Here is a 19733-nt window from a genome sequence, read left to right as displayed (position 1 = left end):
TGCATATTTTATATAAAGGTGGATGTACTTTTCCCAATCCATCCTGCCAGCTCACCACACGTCCCTGAAGCTTGCCAGGATTCAAACAGGTTATTTTGGTCTCTAGCATGTGAGAGCATTGGATTACATATCAGGCAGAGTGGAGTTAAAAACATGAAAGTTTTGTAAGTAGGAAGAAAGAATACTCATCTAGCGGTGTGGTGAAAAATTGCAGATACATCATTAGTTAAAATCAACCTTTATGTTAAAACTGTACATTTTGTCAGTACATGTCTTAACCTGCCACACATAGTGTAACATACCTTTCCACCTTTCATAAAGGCTTTCTTCAGTAGGCATAAAATGACAGAAAATACATCGTTTTACTGGAAATAATTTAAAACCACAGTGATGTAAATCCTATGCACAGGGTTATATTCAAGTGTAATACCATTATATGTACAGTACATCAAGATTGAAACAAGACACCACATTATAAACACTAAATACATATTCAAATTAAACTCTTGGAGACGCTGGAAAAGATAGTTGGCAGATGGATTTGGAAAAAAAAGTAAACTGTCTTTAAACAACGCTCACATGCCCTTATGTACATTCAAACACGTTATGTTTGCTGTAAATGCTTCTCCAGCTCTTACTGACAACAAAAGGACTGAAGGTTAAGTATGTATCAACCACAGTTACAGTCCGTTACTATTCTTCTGATTTGTCTCAGCAAGGACATTTTATTAGACTAACTGTGGAAGACAACCAACCTGTGTCTAATTATTTTACCTGCAGCTGAACTTAAAGAGGCATTTGTATGAAGAATGAAAACTGTGGATTTTGTTCTCTATCACTTACACTGAAATCTCTTAAGAAAGGGAACTATTTTTGTGGCTAATATGGACAACATGGCAACATAAAAAACATAAGGACATTGAGTATAATAATAAGACATACTTAAAAAGAATGTAAACTTGTGCTCTAAAGTACCCAGACACCAAAATCCACAAGTTAATACTTCATATAAAAGAATCCAACTTCCCTCCACCCTCATTTGATTGACACATTTCTTTACACTGCTTAATCTCTGCAACAAGAGCTCAGAGGTGGAGGGAAGAAAAAAGTTTTCTGGGAATCCCAGAGTCCACAAGTTTTCCTGTGAGGGCATGTTGAGGAGTTTCATTCCTGAAGGGAACACTGTTCTCTTTATCCACCACCAGACCTCCATAACATTTTCTACACACCGCCTGATACTTGTCAGCTCCACCAATCACTTCTACCTGTGAGACAGAGAAATAATTGATGGTTATAATTTTTGTTAAAAGGGGAATTGCATTTATTTATCATGTCCTGCCAAACCCATCAACTTATCAGCCCCGCATGATCTGCATTGGCATCAAATATACTTTACACTTAAGGCTGACTGATATAGACACAATAATTATAATTATAAGAATGATCCTAATATTGATGTGATCTATATTCATCTATATTTAGGAGTCAGTGATAGATTTTATTAACTGACATTTCATTTATATTTGGTAACACTGCTTGTCATATCACAATTACAGCATATAGACAGAATAAACCATAGTATGGAATTATTGTACTGCCCTGTTACACCACCACCCTTTGAAAAAAGAAAAGGAAAAAAAAGTGTTTTGAAACACTTTGTGGTTATTCAAGACTTGTCTTAGCTTTGCCTGCTCACCTCCTTCTCTGCTCCTATCCTTTTAGTGTAGGCAGCTTCTTTGTAACACTGCATGCAGACGGCGTTGAGCTTCACCACGCTCTCAGCTAGAGGGATAAGGTTCAGGATGTTTCCAAATGGCTACAAGAATGCACAAGACAGCAGAAAAGCAGTCAGTCACCACTGACTGGATGCAGGTATAATTACATTATAGGGACAGAACAGACAGTCTATAGTCTGGAATAATGGACAAACTGAACGGTCAGTTGTTTAGCTGCTTGTGGAGATTTGTTCGTCACCCTTTCTCAAAAATGTGATCCTTGTGTTGGGCATTTTGTTGCGTCTACACCCACAGAGATGATCTGTCTGTCCCTGAAGCAGCAACATCATGTCTGTTTTTAATGACATGGGGAGACAAACACAAATACTGACCTTTCTCTGGAAGGTCCCGTCCAAGGCAGCAACAATGACCGTCTTTCCTAAATTAGCCATTTCCTCACAAAACTCCACTGTGTCTGGAAACTACAACAACACAAAGAGGAACACGTTTAGATAGTGAGCTATTCCCTCTGAAGACATGTCCCAGCCTGACATATAAATCCTTGAACTGATGGCAGACACAATCCCTATAAATCACCACCCCTCACTAGTCCAGAGAGAGAGAGAGAGAGAGAGAGAGAGAGAGAGAGAGAGAGAGAGAGAGAGAGAGAGAGAGAGAGAGAGAGAGAGAGAGAGAGAGAGAGAGAGAGAGAGAGAGAGAGAGAGAGAGAGAGAGAGAGAGAGAGAGAGAGAGAGAGAGAGAGAGAGAGAGAGAGAGAGAGACTCTAATCTCTAAAAACTAGTTTAAGCCAAACCAAGAGGGAATACTTACAAATTGCCCTTCATCAATTCCAATGACACAGGCTTGCATTGCCAGAGACCTCACATCTGTCAGACAGTTGGCTGGTACAGCTTCCATTGTGTTTCTACAAAGATGGACAGAAGGGAAAGCCTTAATATATATTTTAAAAAAAGGTAATGTGTAATGATGTGCAAACCTTTACCTTGCTTGACCCATGATTTCACAAACTACAGATCTTAAAATGTATCTGATAATTAACCAGCAAACATCTCCTTGCCTTATTCGGTAGTCTATCAAAATAATACCTTAACATCTACATCTATGAAGGAATCACACCACTAGAGGTCAGCTCTTGTGTGAATATCATCATCATCAGTCTGGTGAAATTCTCTGTGTCAGCCCATTTTTAATAACAAATTTATATAATTTTGAATTTACTGACATTTAAATGAAAAGTTCTGAATTAAATCACCCCTCTTTGGAAAAAAGTGTTAACCACTGTTGATATTCATCATTATAGCAACACAAAGCTGTGATGCCAAAAAAGGATTTGTACTTTTTTCCCCTTTTTGTCATCCTTCCTCTGTGTTTTGTTTTTAGATTTGTTAACCCATTTTTCCAATAACAGCTCTCCCTGCTCATATTGTACTTAAAAAAAATGTCATCTATAGCTGTGCACAAATTAAATGAACACACAATGTAAGAAAGCCTTGTCCTCCCTTTCTTGTGTTTTCATTACCCCAACTCTGAACATACAAACAAGATATATTTCTGTAAGTGAGAGCAATGTCCTTACCTGTCATGGGTGGCCAATCCTTTGTCAGAATAACGTGTGTCTTTGGCATATTTGATCACTAAGCAGTTGTACTGGGCTATCTGGAAACGGCGCACTCTTCGCATCAGTTCAGTGCTGCAAATTGAATGACATTAAGTTAGTCAACAGTAGTCAAGTCAGTCAGCACAGACAGACACCTCCAAACCATAGACTGTATGCTCCAAACAGAAACATTAAGCCCAAGTTACTGCCCGCATAAAAGCATCAATTTACAAAAATCGCATTGTGTAAATTATGCGGACTGTATATTGTGTACATGGAAACACAATGTTTATATATAATCTGCAGTAGATCTAGCAAAATATACAAAAAAAAAAACACCTGACTACTTGACATGCAATATCAGTATAAACGGATCCGTACAGCTGCTGATGACAGCTGCATAAACAATGCAGGGTTTTGGCGGGATAACGATTAAATCTGGGCGGAATTTGTGTCGTCAGCATTAACATGACTTTAAACAGTGAAAATGAATGACACTAGTTAACTACACTTGCACAGATGTGTTTTTATGTTTGTAAATATGTATAGAAATAAAGTTTAACTCACCTTTTACCTGAAAACATTGGTCCAAAGATGACCTACAAAACAACAGGGAGTGACTGTTAGTTAATAAACTAAGTTCATACAGATGAAACACGAACAGCATTCATTTAAATACACCATGTCCAGTTAAATTATCCTTTGTTGTGTTAGTTTTGGTTACAATATAACGTTATTAAGACTTTAAATAGGCACAAACCTGTATTTGTCCTCTTGCTTTCCTTGGTGAATTCGGAAGAACTCTTGGGAAATCCACACAGTCCATTTTTTATTTTAAGAGGCTAAAATTTAACAAAATGTGTTAAAAAGTTGTTAAAAACGGAGATATTCTCCTACAAACAGTAACAATACTGGCAGCTCTGAAACAAGAAATCGAATGTGGCGCGCCACCGGTGACTATTATTATGACAGACGTATCGACCAATCAGAGCACAATATGTAGTACCTCTCACCGGAAGTGACGCCAGTACCGCCACGGAGGATCCCGCTCATTTTTATTACGTCCTCTGTGCTACGTTCAAAGCCAGTGGGAACTTCCCAGGATTGTGTTCACGGTCTCCCTATCGGTTGAACTTTTTCATGTCTTTTTACTTCTAAACAAATTATAAACAATAAGAAATAAGCACGCAGATCATGTCTGCTCTATATATTTATTATTATCATTGCTTGACTGTATCAACAAATTGAAAGTATTTATTTCATTATGATTTCCAAGTGTTTTTATTAGTGTTATTGTATTATTGTCACACATGTAAGTGACAATTTCTATAAACAAAGTGATAGAAAGAGGAGGAACTTATTTCCCTCCGAGAATTTATGGAACCTGCTATCGAACTTTTTTTTTTTCTTTTTTTTTTTTACTGTAAATTTCTTTCTTTAAAAAAATATGATTTATTTCATTTATTTATGTGCAAACCAATTTGACAATGAACTTTGTTCTGATTCAGATTTTGAAGTCTACATTGCTGTTAAAAAGCATTATTAAGTTGTTTGCAGCATATTGCAATAATTTACTACCACAAATCTGTGCACACGTCAACCTAGGGCCAGACCCCTAGGTTGGGAACCAATGGACTAAACTAGCTAACTGTATATAACGTAGTTGAAACTAGCTCCACCTCCAGCAGCTACAACAGTAACATGCTTCTCTAATCTGTCATATATAATAATATATCAGTCAGAGACCAAACCACTACTTTTACTGTAATACTTCATGCATGACTTTTACTTGTATTGGTACTTTTACTTAAGTAAAGGATCTGAATACTGCTTCCACCACTGCTAAAAAATCAGCTGTACTGTATCTTTAGAGGTCACATGGTTAACAAATGTTAAGCTTCCTCTTTTAAACTTGCTGTAAACCATAGACTGCACAGTATGTAGACATGTCCAATTAGGAGGTGCAGTGTCATGTATGTGGGGTGCAGTCTTTTGAATTTTCCATTGTAGCTGTGTCTGCTGTGCTGTGTTAGTTTTTCAGACTGTTTACTTCTTGTTGTGTTAGTCGGGTTTGGGGTCATAAGTCTAAAGTTCAGATGTCCTACAAGCTCACTGCTGAGCACATGTCGCTTGGATTTATCTTTGTCGGCATAGTTTTAACAAATTAATTCACTTCAAGAGATAAAATGACACACCTGACTGAAATGACAAAAGATGTAAGTTTGACTTTTGGTTGTTTTCACTTTCTAAAGGTTGTAATAAAAAAAGTTTTTTTGTTTGTACATTCAGATATGGACGGTCAGCTCTGAACAGTTTTGCTTTTTGCTGAAGAATTTTGATTTGTGAATATATAATTTGGTTAAAATAGTAGGCAAATTAATTAAATAGAACTGTGAGCAGAGATTCCTGTCAGTGAATCCAAAAATATGTTTTTCCAGAATTTTTGACAGCAACGAAACTACAGGATTAGAGACATATAACACAACAAGAAAAGACAGATGGGAGAATTTCCATTTTTTTTAAATAATTCACACACACACACATATATATATATATCTATATATATATATATATATATATATATATATATATATAGATAGATAGATAGATAGATAGATAGATAGATAGATAGATAGATAGATAGATAGATAGATAGATAGATAGATAGATAGATATTTTCATATATATATTTTCATATATATATATTTTCATTTGTGTTTTGTCTTCTTCAAACTACAGGTAAATATATAAATCTCTAAAAACATAATAATGTTTCACAGATTGAAAACCATACTGGCAGAGGAGGGCGCTGTTTGCCATGTTTACAGTGTTTATCCTTACTAGATGGTGGTTGGTGGTCGTGCACACACGGTAACTCTATATTTGCGAAACTCTCGCGAGCCGCTTCAAAATATTCTTATGTCGTTGTTTTATGATGTGACAACGTTAAAGTTAAACTCCGGTTAGGTTTAGGCGCAGAAAAACTTGCCAGGTTTGGGTCAAACCATAGTCAAAATCATCATTTGAAGTGTGGTGTCTGAGTTAAAATCACTTGATTACAAATCTCGCGAGAGTTTCGAACATCTAGGGTTACCGTCTGTCCGTGTCTTGGCGTTCATGGCCGGCCGGTTGACAGCAGTTTCTCCGGTTGACAGGAGCTTGAGAGGCAGTATTCACCCAGCCGGTGGTCGCACAGGATGTCGGCAGACGACGTGATCAAGGCCCATGTAAAGGCTTTAAAGGAAGGTCGGTTTGTTTTGAAAATAGTTGTCACAATTCTCAGAAATATTGGTTGAAGCGAACAGGCTGTGGCCGTATAGCAACGCAGGTGTAGTGCCAAATTTGGTATACCCATGAAATCTGTGTCCCTGTCGAGGATTGTACCTCCAGAGGGTTAAAACATTTCTCTCCTATTTTCCACATAGTCTGGACTGTGACTATGATATTTCTCCTTACATATTCGTAACAAACATTGATGAGATTGGAGAAAATTTAAACATGCAGTATATTTTCTTACAAGGAAAAAACAAGGAAATATATCCTGGTACATATTCCATAAAGGAATACAAGAGCTGCTGGGCATGATTTATATCTTAAAGATATTGCGTTTGGGGAACATATTGTTCCAGTTTTATAGCCATTTATAAAAAGTTAATTAGAAATGAAGGTTCTTTAAAATATGTTTCTACAGAGTTTGGTGTAAAGTGAAATATGTTTCTGCAAAAAGGGGAACACATGAGTAAGATCGAAAATGTACCTGTTATTTGGGAATATATTACTTTTGTGTCTACTACGAGCATGAAATATGTATACAGTTCTCTATCATATCAAATGTAATTTTAGAAAACATCATATGACTTGATAAAAGTATCCAGGAAATCAAATGAGAAGCTGTTTAATGAATAAAATAACCACATATGTATGTCTGTTTTTATTTAATCCTGTGAATTAAATACCTGACAAATAAAGAGGTCTCCTAAAGTTCAATATTTGTCACAATGACTTGCAACGTGGCCCGCAATGGCCTCATATATATATCTTAGACGGTCGACAGATGCAGTTAGTCTCATTGTGTGTATTATCATATCAGCTCACTCATAGTGTCTACTAGAGTGTTGTGTTTTGGTGTCCAGGTACGGAGCGTGCCCGTGGTCTGGCTCAAACTTTACTCAACGTGCCATATGGAGAGGGAGATGGAGAGAAATTGGATGCCTACATACCCAGCACCAATTCTCTAGGTATGAACATGTGTCGACACCCAAACCCCACCACAGGATCAACAGCTTCTACCCCTCTGTTTCAAGTTTTTTTATTGTTACATCTCATTACACAAGTATAAGAGAGTACAAATCTCATCTCTCCAACAATGCAGTAAGAAAAAAAGAAAAATAAACAAATAGTAAAATCAGTAATAGGAGTATAAAACATCTGAATGTATGTATATAAAGTGCATGTGTCCTATCTATAATATGTTACTGTATGTTTCAGATCTCCCCCTTGTTATTTACCTTCATGGAGGTTATTGGCAGTTTCTCAGGTACAGTGTGATGCTCTCAGTTGCTTCTGTTGCAGATTCAGATTTCTTGTTCAGTGTTTTCATGCTGATGCTTTTTGCTCCTACAGCAAGGAGGAGTCAGGATTCATGGCTGTTCCACTCATGGATAAAGGTGTAGTGGTGGTTGCTGTCGGCTATGACATCGCCCCCAAAGGTAGATGCTTTTTTGATTTTCTGACTATGTTGTCTCTGTTCTCTGGTAAAGATGGGATGTTTTAAGAAGATGAAGTGGAAATGTGAGCTCCCTGCTTTTGGCCTCGCACTCTCTTTTCAGGTAACATGGACTTGATGGTGTCTCAAGTACGCAGGAGTGTTGTGTCTGTTGTTCAGCAGTATTCTCACATCAGGTACCGACGCTTGTATTTTCCCCTCTTTTAAGAAAGTTCATATTAACGCATCATATTAAGATGTTTTTTTCTCTCTTCCCATTATGAAAAGGCTAGCATTTCCCTGCCATAAATGCAATGTGAGATAATAGAATATCTCTTTTTTTTCTTCTTTTTTCTAAAATCTCTCACTCAGTGGTCTGTACCTGTGTGGCCACTCTGCTGGGGCTCACCTGGCTGCGATGGTTCTCTCCACCGACTGGTCGCAGTACAGCATAACCCCTCAGATCAAAGGTGAAGAGCATGTTAAGAGCATTTTGATTGACATACAGTGAGAAAAGATGCTCAGAATACAATATTGAGACACAGATGCAGCATAGATCATGTATCGTCTTTGAATACTTGTCATATTTGTTTTGTAGGTGCTTTCCTCGTCAGCGGTATATATGACCTACTGCCCATCCTGTCCACCTACGTCAACGAGCCTCTGAAGATGACAGAGTAAGTAGATGGCTGCCTGTCATTTAGTACTGTATTATTCTGACTGTGACACACATGTGGCAGTAATCAATATTTGTCTACATGGTTGACATTGCAAGTAAAATAACACTGGACAAATCTTTTTGGATCTGCTCTATGCACGTAGAAGGCTGATAAAGATGTCAGGTCATTTTAAGAAAGGATAATAATCAGATTACTGACCAGATAAACAGGTTTTACAGTTATCAGACATTCATCATGTAAACGCATATGCAATTTCCTTCCTTAACCTGATTACTTACAGTGATCCACTGTCTCTCAAGTCTTTGAGCTGCGATTCCACATGGAGTCACATGATGTACATGAATGATTTCTAAATGGATATATTGACCTTTTAAATCATCTTTAATACCCTCCAGGCTCATAAATATAATTCAGAAGTATCATATAATCACATGACAATTTGAGGGATTTAATTGATGAAGGCTTGAACATTTTGTGTGTGTGTGCATGCACACGCTTATGCAAGTAAATGCCTGTAAACTGGTAGGATAGTATACTGTATATACTTGTTAAACTTTCTATCATGTGTATACAAGCTTTGTTTTTGTGCGCAATTGTCATGATTGTCTTTCTGAAGGAGAAAGAGTGTGTGTGTGTGTGTGTGTGTGTGTGTGTGTGTGTGTGTGTGTGTCTGTGTGATTGTCCTCTGATGGTCTATCGTGCCAGTCACTGTCTGACTCCTCTGGTCTCCTGTTGGCAGGGAGGTGGCGGTGAGAAACAGCCCCAGCAAGCTGGTCCCTCAGCTCAAACTCTCGTCCTCCAGCTGCCACCTCGTTGTCGCTGTCGCTCAGAACGACTCGCCGGAGTTTCGAAAGCAATCGGAAGAATATTACAAAGTCAGTACTCCTGATATAGATTGGTTTAGTATTGGTTTGCAGATATTTTGTCCTAATATCTTTTCATTTTCTCAACACAATTTTAATGATGGACGTTTTACAGTTCTGATGAACACCTCAGAAGTTTGATACCATAATACCTTAACAAACTGAAAATTAGGGATGAGTGTGTAAACAATCTGTAATCCTGTATAAATGAGACACATTAAGTCAGCATTTTTTGAAATGTTTGCTGACGTCTTTTTGTTATTGTGGCCTTTTAGACTTTGGAGGAGTCTGGACTGAATGTGACCATGGAGGATGTGCCCAACACAGACCACTTCAATATCATTGAGCAACTGGTAGATGGGGACTATCACCTAACGAAGGTACACATGCACACTAAACCCCCAAAAATTTCATGTTCAAACAATTGTATTTCAAACCAGTACTTTGCTGATTTGTATAACACCACCCTGGTTTGTCAGTCAGTCACTTTTAAACAGATTTTTAGGCAGAGTTACATTACTAGAGAGACAACTGTCCTAACACATGGATCACACAGCTAAAATTCAGTGCTGTTTCCATTTGTTATATCTAAAATTCTTCTCTGTTCTTCTGACCATGCATCACTTACCAATGTCAGCATCCATTTATAACTTGTATTATGTTTAATCATTGTCCTTTTGTTTAACTGGGCAAAAGTCTAAAAGACTAAAATCTCTTTCTAAATACAGTAGAAATTTGTATTTGCAGTACATGAAGAGAAACAGCTGTGCTTTTACTTCCTCTCTTTATCTGTAGCTTCTGCTGAAGATGATGGGGAAGAGCTGAGGTGGCACTCGTCTAATATCAACATACCTCTGTATCAACATACACCTCTGAACAGAGTCATCATGCACCGATACTGATAAGATATGCATCGTTTGAAGTTTGTACAATGGCAAATGTACAATTTCTATTCATGGATTGTTTTGACCACCTGATGTTTCATTATTTATATGTCTTTGTTCACTATAGTTACTGCTGTAAGACAATAAGCTTTGTGTGTTTCAACTACATAATATATTAAGAAAACATTGCGTGCCTAAAACTGAGTCACTTCAATGATGGTGATTGTAGCAAATCATATCACTCTTAAACTTTCAGTTTTAAACGGATTACTTAACAGCCACAGTGAACAATGCTGTCAGGAAAAAACAGTTACACTTTGTCAATTCTTTGGCATACTAACACTTGTAGAGTTTGTGGTTATTTTGGCATATTTCCATTGTTTTATAAAGGGGTGGGTCTGTCTGTTCTGTGTTATTCCCCCCTGCTTGTGACAATCTGTTACACCACAACTGTAAATTAATAGGAAAGACAATAATAAGAGGTAATGTGGAGAGGAACTCATACAATGTGAATGTAGCTTTTTATTCTAACCTCCACAATGCTGATCTATCACCCAGGGAACTTAATGTGTCCTTCACACTTGGTAAATGTTGATAATGAAAGTTATATATTTGCACTTTTTATTTGATGCTAATACAGTAGAAAGATAATGATTTTCAGATAGACATATTTTTAAAGACAACAAACAAATTTAAAAAATGGGAATAAATTGTAACTGGTGCACATTGTTACTTACTGCCCTCATTTTAGCATCTTAAATTATTGTTTACATTATTGTTTACATGATCTATTAATCATTACTGTAGATTATAAAGAGATTCATCACAATAAATATTTGTATTTAAGAATGGATGTGTTGACAGTAGTTTACTTACTGTCTGTGTGCATTAGATTACACTGGGTGTAATTTGATTGTCTTATCTATGTAGTAATTAGTGGCATGTTTTAGTTAAACTGCTCCCCAAAGAGATGCAGGACTCATTGTATTCCTCCTTATTGTAGCAGCACTTACATGCCTGGCATAGCTGGAGCCATAAATAGCAGCAAGTTCATTCACTGTGACAACTGCATATTTGTTAGGTGATTTGTAGCATTAATGTACAACATTAAGGATATTAATAAGAAAACTGCCACATTCACTCAGTTGTCAGTGTAACAGGTATGTGCGATCAGCTAGGAATATGTATGCTACCTGTTTCCTGAACTTTGGGTAATGATGGGGTACCAGTGGATAGAGATACAACATGCAAAATGACACAACTTTGGAGTTGCCATGAGTCACTTTTCTCCTCTTTCGGTGGAAACTTATCACATCCCATGCCTCCAGTCCACACATCAAGTTTGCACACATGACCGGTCTGTCCTGTACTCAAAGAGACCAAACTGATAGACCAATCCTTCAGAATACCAGTAAAACAGCAAACAAATCAACCCCCGACTGTCGAGCATTACTGGAATTGGAATTTAATCTGGATGTTTTTGTGGCATGGAGTAAGTGTGCAATAACTTTACTGCAATTACTGAATTTCAAACTGTAATATCTCACACTTAACCTGACATTTTTGAATTGGTATTGACCCTCTCAGTTCATTTTCAATTTGCAAGGGGCGTTATCAGCAGGCGCAGACCAAAATGCCTCTAAGGGCATATTTGGATAGATTTAAAACCAATCAGCAACAAAATGGGATGTAACACTGAGTCCTGGAAACATGTAAACAGACTTCAGTGTGCAGAGATTAGCTGTTATGGTACAGTTTTTTGTTTGCATGGGTCCAGACTTATGAATCCGCCCACTCCACTGAGTAGTTGACAATTCTGTCTGATATCAGGCAAGAGTTTTGTTGTTCTTTTACAGATAATATACCATCCAGTTTGTTAAACATTGTGGTGATGGACAGAACAGACTGTTCCACATCAGCAACAGTCATCTTGGTTGTTTACAAAAATGTCTTAATGGTGCTCCTCTGTCACGGATGTATTATAAGAGCTGGATATGATACCACCACCTACCCTTGCAATCAGTTTTTCCCAATGGCCATTCGCAGTATTGTAGTAAAAACTCCCCCTGCGGCCCAAAAAGCATTTTCCGCATAGGCTACTACTGTAAAAAGACATCTGTAAAACTGTTAATAGGACACCTTGAATTGTAAACAAGGTCAATTATGAATTTCTATGATGATTTATTGATCCATGGAGGTTTTATAATTGTTAAACATTCCTTAAAAATCCAAAATGCAAAGTCTATGGGCCGATCGGGATATTGTAAGCAGTGCTTGTGGTTGAAACACTACTGCATGTATTCAGGGGGCCGTATACCCCCTGAAGTAAACCTGGTAACTGGAAACTGTTTGTGACCCATTCTGAATGGACTGACTAAATGGCATTTTTGGTCCAGTATCGAGCTATTATGATACATGTGTCCTCTGTACAGTCATCCTATCAAACCAACCCTATATGAGATAAATGGCTCTCAAGATTTGTCTAGTTTTCATGCTACCCTACACTTCTTCACTGAAACAAGTAATCACGTTACTCTACAGTGATATACAATATTATGCAGTACTGTAAATGGAGGTGGCCAAAAAAGGGGCCCAAAGAAAAACTGTGCCCTGGAGCTCAATAAAACTGTAATCCGTCTATGGCCAAAAGGCTCGTTTCTATCATTGTTATAAACAATTATTTATTCTTAAACATTTCATTCAGCTCATTTAGTGAACTTGCAGTAAACACTAGATTAATATGAGGTATGGGGGTGGTTCAGTAATTATTATTATTTTTTTTTTAAATGTTGAATGGTTCAATCCACGGACACACTGTTCCGTCTGTCTCTGAGCAGGAGGAGCTAATGCTGAGCTGAGACACCGATAAAAAAAAGTCATAAAGTATGCTCAGCCGGGCGATCCTGAAGGACCTCTGCTCCAGGTAAGCCACAGGTTAGAAAAACCCTCAAAATGACGTCCAGGTAAACTGTCTTCAGTGTAGGGAAACGAGCCTGTTTATATTAATACTAAAAAGCTTAATGCTAGCAGGCTCATGGTGTTAGCGTATGTTAGCTGGCGTTACTCGGACGGCTAACATTGTAACGGGACCGGCGTTTAACTTAGCCACTGTTTTTAAATGACACTCATTTACCAGCCGGTGTATGTGTGTTTTAAAACCAGCTGTGAGGTTAACGTTATGTTGGTGTTTTTGGTGGTAGATGGTTAAAGTTTACAGGTGTTACCGTGAGTATGTGTCTGCCTTCGTGGCTGTTGTCTGTACAAACTCAGCGTTAAGGCAGGGAGGGAGTGCGAGTTGTACAGCGTGAAATTACATCCTTTATAAAGGCACAAATGTTCATGAAGACATAAGCAGTTGGCACTAATAAATCCCTAATGATGACAAGATCCAACACTTGTTTTCCTTGTTAAGCGTTCGTCAGCTCTTAGTCAAGTGGTATAAATGTATTCAGGCATCATTGATCAATCTTTAGATAAGAAATATCTTGGCTACAGTTTGACTTCATCTGTTACTATTACATCTTGTGTTGCTCTCAAATATGAGACAGGATGTGTGTGATGGGAAAACCAGATTTCTGTTGACTTATATTGGCTTGTGATAACCTAAAGTGTCTCATACTTGTGACTGAAGGTCAGGCTAAACAACAGAGGACACACAAACATTTACCTTATGGTGATGCTCTCTCATGCTCTTTAACTATCATTTGGTTCAAACAAGCGTCTGTTTAAGATAGAGCACATAAAAAGTACATCTATACAGGACATATACATGTGGTATTATCACAGGGAAATTACATCTGGTACACATCTGGTAAATTACATAGACAATAAATAAACAACAGAGCCTAAGCTCATTCTTGACCATGTTAACAACTAAAGTTTGATTAAAGGTAGAGAAAAGTAAATAAATCCTAACATGAAATGGATGAAAGCAAGCAACTCTTCACATGTAATAATGCTATAACCTGTAGGTGTTTGGTAGTTTTGCTTGATGAACTTGATGAATAATCAAAACAGTAAATGATACCCTTTCTGTTAATTGACAAAGTCATTTCAGAGCTGTTGTTGGGGTCAAAAAGCGACAAAAATCAGTACAGGGTCACAGAGCGAGCATTTGAACAGATAGTTCAAACCCACATGCCCACACGCAGAGACATGTGGGAGCTGGTGCCACCCATGTTGTGATCTTAAGTGACATGATGAGCATGAAACTGAAAGGGGACACAGATGGATTACAGTTTGTTACACGGTACAACATCCAACCACACTTAACTAACAGATCAGTCCTCATACAAAATGCAACCTCAGCTACTAAAACTGGTTCCAGATTCATCGCTCAAGCTTCAATGTGCCCACTAATCAGTAACTGCTGACCAGTCCTCTTTTTTTCATAATTTATCCCACTTATTATTAAAAAATTTGACACGCTACAACTTACAGGTGACGTGTCCAACCTGTTCTCCCTGACTTATCTGATAATTACTATATTTAATGAAGCTGGGCTTTCCTTCTTGGTTCTACAGGAAGAAGGAAGGAGGAAACTTGAGATAGTGTAACGGAGGGAAAAGGAGGAGACTTGGTGAGATAGAGATCAGTTATTCATACGGGACCGAGGTCTGTAGGGACGTGGAGTTTATTATGGAATGCGTTCGAAGGAGAACAACATGATGGCTACAGCGTGTTCGTTGGAGAAGAGGCGAAGGAAGGGTGAATAATTGAATTCTTCATACAGCGTACAGCTGGGTCTGTGCTGCCGAGGGATGGGAAATATGGGCCAGGCATACAATAGTGACAATAAGGGCATTATTTGTTGGCCATGGTAGTGGAAAGAGTTTGCCAGTCTGACCTGTGTGTGTGTATGTGTGTGTGTTAGAGCATGTTAGTCGAAGAGTGGGTAACTGTAGAGACCAGCTGAAGCGGCAGAGGGGGACAGTAAATGGGAACCGACCATCTGTGATGTAAGATTACATGCTCCACTTCAGTAATGTCTAATAGAGCCTCTTAGCAAATATATCTGTGAATTGGTTTGTGTTTACACCCTTTTATTTGAGAACATAATTGTTGAAAGTCAGCGCTGACACAACATTGTTTACTTAGGCTTATATAACTTTTTTCATGGAGACAGGTGTTCCTGTTTGTGCCGTTGCAACGTATATTTTGGGTTGCGTAACTGGTGTTTTATGTTTAATTAAATAAATAAACTGCCACAGCTCTGTCAAAGTTGCTCGGCCACTATTTTAGGATTATTTCTAAATGTTGTCAGCATAGGTTTAGATGTGGAGTTTTGGTGGCATCACAGCAGGTATAATTTGTTCATTTTTCCAGCTTCAGATGAATAGTTCGTTGCATTTACTCACAGAGTATACTCCCAACCCTTTTAGGAATATAACTGCTCATCAAGGTCTATTAACTGTTTTTGGCCACTTGGGGACAGTGGAAATGACACAAAATAGATGCATTAGTTGCCTTTTTTACACATGCAGCACATGCAATAAAGCAATATTAGTATTCATTTAGTTTTGTGTCTTTCCACCTTATGAATGTAAATCCAGTATTCACTCTCCTTTAAGCTGTTTTTAGTCCCCACCAACAACTCCCAAAGGAAATATTCTGGCAGCTGATGGCTAACTTTGCTGCTCAGTGCTGGCAGGAAGCAAGCTTTTGTTTTTTTAATACTGCTTGCGTCTGGACATAATGTTTATGAAAGCGGTGAGAGTGAATCAAAACGCTAATAACACTAACAGACAGAAGCTAAGTATGAAGCACATTGGTGCTGAGTTGGGTGATAACTCTTGATGGGTTTGTTACTATAAGCATCTTTTTTGTCACGTACAAGTAGTCATGCAGTCTGCTTTATATATTAATAAATAATGAATAAAATATTTATAATAGCCGTGTTTCTCTTCATGAAAATGTATTTGTTTCTTATGATATTAGAGGAGGCAGCCTAACTCTGCTATGGAACATTGTGGGAAACCTGAAATTTAAGTGTTAGGGTTAGGTTAAGCAGTTGTAGTTCACAGACAAATATCTTTGGGGCTCAGAAGAGTGAAATAATTTGAGATTAAGGTCAGAATAGAGTGAGATTAATTACAGGCTTGTTGTCCTGAGGAAGTAGGATGTGCCAGCTACATTCTCATTATGCATATTAGTGCCCGAACAAAGCTCTGTTATGAACAATGAACAATAGGAACAACAGCCTATTTCTCCAACATGTTGTCCTCCTCTGTGTTCATTCTTTCATCTCCTCCAGCTGTTGTTTCCATTGTTTTTTTATCCAAAATATATTTTGTCGAAATTAAAAGTACAAAGCAGCTGAAAACTATTTAGATTTGTACCCTACAGTACCATGTCAGGATTGAGATAACCTGACAAGTGTTTTTCATACCTAAACGATGAAGGGATGATGTATTCATATCTGAATAAGGCTTTTTAAATATCATATTTGTTTTCTGCTAAGACTTGATCAGCAACCATTTAACAAAAATGGATCAAACTGAATAAAAAGATACTCCCATGTTTGATATTTATTTTTTTACAATCTCCTCTCTTTGGGTTACACCACGCCCTCCACCAGAACTTTCTCCTGATTTGCTTCTTTCTGTTTTTTTTCAATCCCAGGCTATGAAAGTGGTCACCCCCAGTCCAAGCCTGACACAGAGGATGAAGACGATACTTCCATGACCTCCCTTGGTGTTTTCGTACGAGGCCTCCCTCTGGCCTTGGCGTCCATGACACAAACTGCCACCTCAGACTCACGCTTCCACCCTAAATGGAGGGCGATCACTGTGGCAAGCCTGCTGGTTTTAGTGCTCATGTTGTACCTGCACAGGACAGCAGGGGACGGAGACACTCCCACCAGAGGCTACTACCGCAACAGGGCTCACAGTTTGCAAATGCATGGCGAGCGTGACGAAGACATTTTCAGGGACGCTAACAGACAAACGGCACAAAGCCTCGGCCACCACGAGAGAAATGAAAAACCTTACAATGACACATACCCATTAAGTCCGCCAGTGAAGACAAAACATGGCATCAAGTACCGTATAGGTGTGATCGCTGACCTGGACACGGCGTCACGTAGCTCCAAGGATCAGACGTGGTTCAGCTACATGAAAAGGGGTTACCTGACTGTTTCAGAGAGTGCAGACAGACTGCAGGTGGAGTGGGATGATGAGACGGTCACTCTGGAGAGTCATCTGGCCGAGAAAGGACGAGGTACGAGGGGAAAAACAGATGTGTTATACTTTGTTTATATCCACCGTGTTTTTTGTTCTCATGTCAGTATGTTGGTTACGTCAGTGTTTCATTGATCTGCTGCAGGGATGGAGCTGTCAGAGCTGGTGGCGTTTAATGGTCACCTGTACAGTGTGGACGACCGTACAGGTGTGGTGTACAGGATTGAGGGCAGCCAGGCTGTCCCCTGGGTTATATTACCTGACGGTGATGGCTCAGTTTCCAAAGGTCAGTTTCCACTAGACCTCTTACTTGGTTCTTCTGTACACATGTAGGTCTGGTTGAACAAAAGTCAGAGACCAAATAGTTTTCTTCAACACGATGAGACTTCTGATTTTGCCTAAAGGCCTTAAAAAAACCGTAGTGTAGTGCTAAAATTGTAAAAGTTATTGTTGGACCATCAATAGCAACCATTTAGCAACAGAAATTGGGACTTGGGTAAGGTTGATAGTCACTTTAAGAGGTTCCCTTTCTGACAGACCCGTTCTTGTTCTGTGTGTACAGGGTTTAAGGCGGAGTGGCTTGCAGTTAAGGACGAGCACCTTTACGTTGGCGGCCTAGGGAAAGAGTGGACCACGACCTCCGGAGAAGTCGTCAACAACCACCCGGAGTGGGTGAAAGTTGTTGGCTACCGTGGTGACGTGGAGCATGAGAACTGGGTGCCACATTACAACGCACTGCGTGGCGCTGCAGGGATCCAACCACCAGGTTCTGACAACTGTTTTTTTCGTCACCACTCTGTTTATTTGTTGTTTCTTCTTTACACACAACCATCTTGATTCTTTTTGGTCTCATCCATCATGTTGCTCCCTCTCCTCACCTCCACCAGGTTACCTTATCCATGAATCAGCAGCGTGGAGTGAGCGTCTCCAGCGCTGGTTCTTCTTGCCTCGCCGTGCCAGCCACGAGCACTACGAAGAGACAGCAGACGAGCGGCGTGCCACCAACCTTCTCCTGTCCTGCCCCACGGACTTCAGCTACATGACATTGCGGCACGTCGGCCCGCTTAACCCCACCCACGGTTTCTCCTCGTTTAAATTTGTCCCGGACACAGACGATCAGATTATTCTGGCCCTGAAATCAGAGGAGGACGACGGCAGGATCGCCACCTACATTATTGCTTTTACACTTGACGGTCGGGTGCTGATGCCCGAGACAAAGATAGGGGATGTGAAGTACGAAGGGTTGGAATTTATTTAAAAAATGACTAAGCTGAAGGTGCACAGTTTCATGGAAGCAAGGTTCTCCAGTATTACATCCCATCTGATTTACTGTGCATTAATTTCATATGACCCAAAATGTTATATTTCATAAGTATATGATGACCGAGGTGAGCAAGAGAAGGTTGAAGGGCAGGAGAATGCCACACCACAAAGGGAGGAAAATTAAATACCACCTACAACTTCAATTTATGTGTGACTGTTGTAGGCAGCCAGCAGTTACAAAGAGGTTGTCACTCATAAGTCACCACCTGATAGGATTATTTAATGTTTTAAAGCCTTAATGACTTCATATCAGTTGTTGTAGATTGATGCTTTTGTCTAAACCTTGAGTTAAACATCCTTGTTTGATCAGGAGGAATCTTTGTTTAAAAAAAAAAGAAGATCTATAAACACAGAAACCAGGTAATGTGCGTCTCCTCTCCTGCAGCCAAACTCTGCTGGTCAGACACTCAGGGGATCCAAATCTAACAGCATAAGCACACAGTGAGAAGACATTTAAATAAAAAGTAGGAACGAATGTCCATATACACTACTTGAAATATTAAACTTACTCATTACTTTGTGTTTTCTTATTTTACATAAACCAGTACACATACACTGAAGTTTCTCTTTTCAGATTTATGACATGATGGGACCAATCGTCGAGGTTACTGAGTAAACTTCACGTGATGAGTTTCTCTCAGTGTTAGCATTACAAGTCAAAATATCTATTTGGTCTGAACAGAAACACCAGCAATTTTATTTAAAGATAAACTAATATTATATTTCCTTTGTATCCTCTAAAAAGAAGAAGAATTAAAGTATCTCCT

General features: G+C 38.8%; 3 protein-coding genes across 3 annotated transcripts; 2 read left to right on the top strand and 1 right to left on the bottom strand.

Annotated features, from left to right (window-relative positions):
• Positions 1–332: 332 nt before the first annotated feature.
• Positions 333–4254, bottom strand: tk1 (thymidine kinase 1, soluble). The gene is made up of 7 exons (XM_062441640.1): positions 4094–4254; positions 3901–3932; positions 3313–3426; positions 2547–2640; positions 2108–2197; positions 1697–1816; positions 333–1265 (listed from the first exon to the last, which is right to left on the bottom strand). The coding sequence occupies exons 1-7, from the start codon at positions 4157–4159 to the stop codon at positions 1086–1088; spliced, it is 696 nt and encodes a 231-aa protein (XP_062297624.1). The 5' UTR covers positions 4160–4254; the 3' UTR covers positions 333–1085.
• Positions 4255–5401: 1147 nt separating this feature from the next.
• afmid (arylformamidase) lies at positions 5402–11189 on the top strand. Its single transcript, XM_062441616.1, has 11 exons — positions 5402–5549; positions 6489–6579; positions 7467–7571; positions 7822–7870; positions 7957–8042; positions 8163–8235; positions 8411–8508; positions 8637–8715; positions 9458–9593; positions 9857–9961; positions 10377–11189. The coding sequence occupies exons 1-11, from the start codon at positions 5520–5522 to the stop codon at positions 10404–10406; spliced, it is 882 nt and encodes a 293-aa protein (XP_062297600.1). The 5' UTR covers positions 5402–5519; the 3' UTR covers positions 10407–11189.
• A 118-nt stretch (positions 11190–11307) lies between these two features.
• cant1b (calcium activated nucleotidase 1b) lies at positions 11308–19714 on the top strand. The gene is made up of 5 exons (XM_062441604.1): positions 11308–13388; positions 17087–17683; positions 17789–17929; positions 18206–18409; positions 18531–19714. The coding sequence occupies exons 2-5, from the start codon at positions 17146–17148 to the stop codon at positions 18899–18901; spliced, it is 1254 nt and encodes a 417-aa protein (XP_062297588.1). The 5' UTR covers positions 11308–13388; positions 17087–17145; the 3' UTR covers positions 18902–19714.
• Positions 19715–19733: the final 19 nt, after the last annotated feature.

This window comes from Scomber scombrus, chromosome 2 (assembly GCF_963691925.1).
Source record: "Scomber scombrus chromosome 2, fScoSco1.1, whole genome shotgun sequence".
Lineage (NCBI taxonomy): Eukaryota > Metazoa > Chordata > Actinopteri > Scombriformes > Scombridae > Scomber > Scomber scombrus.
Note: the sequence above shows the minus strand (reverse complement) of the source record. Positions and strands in the feature narration are given on the sequence as shown.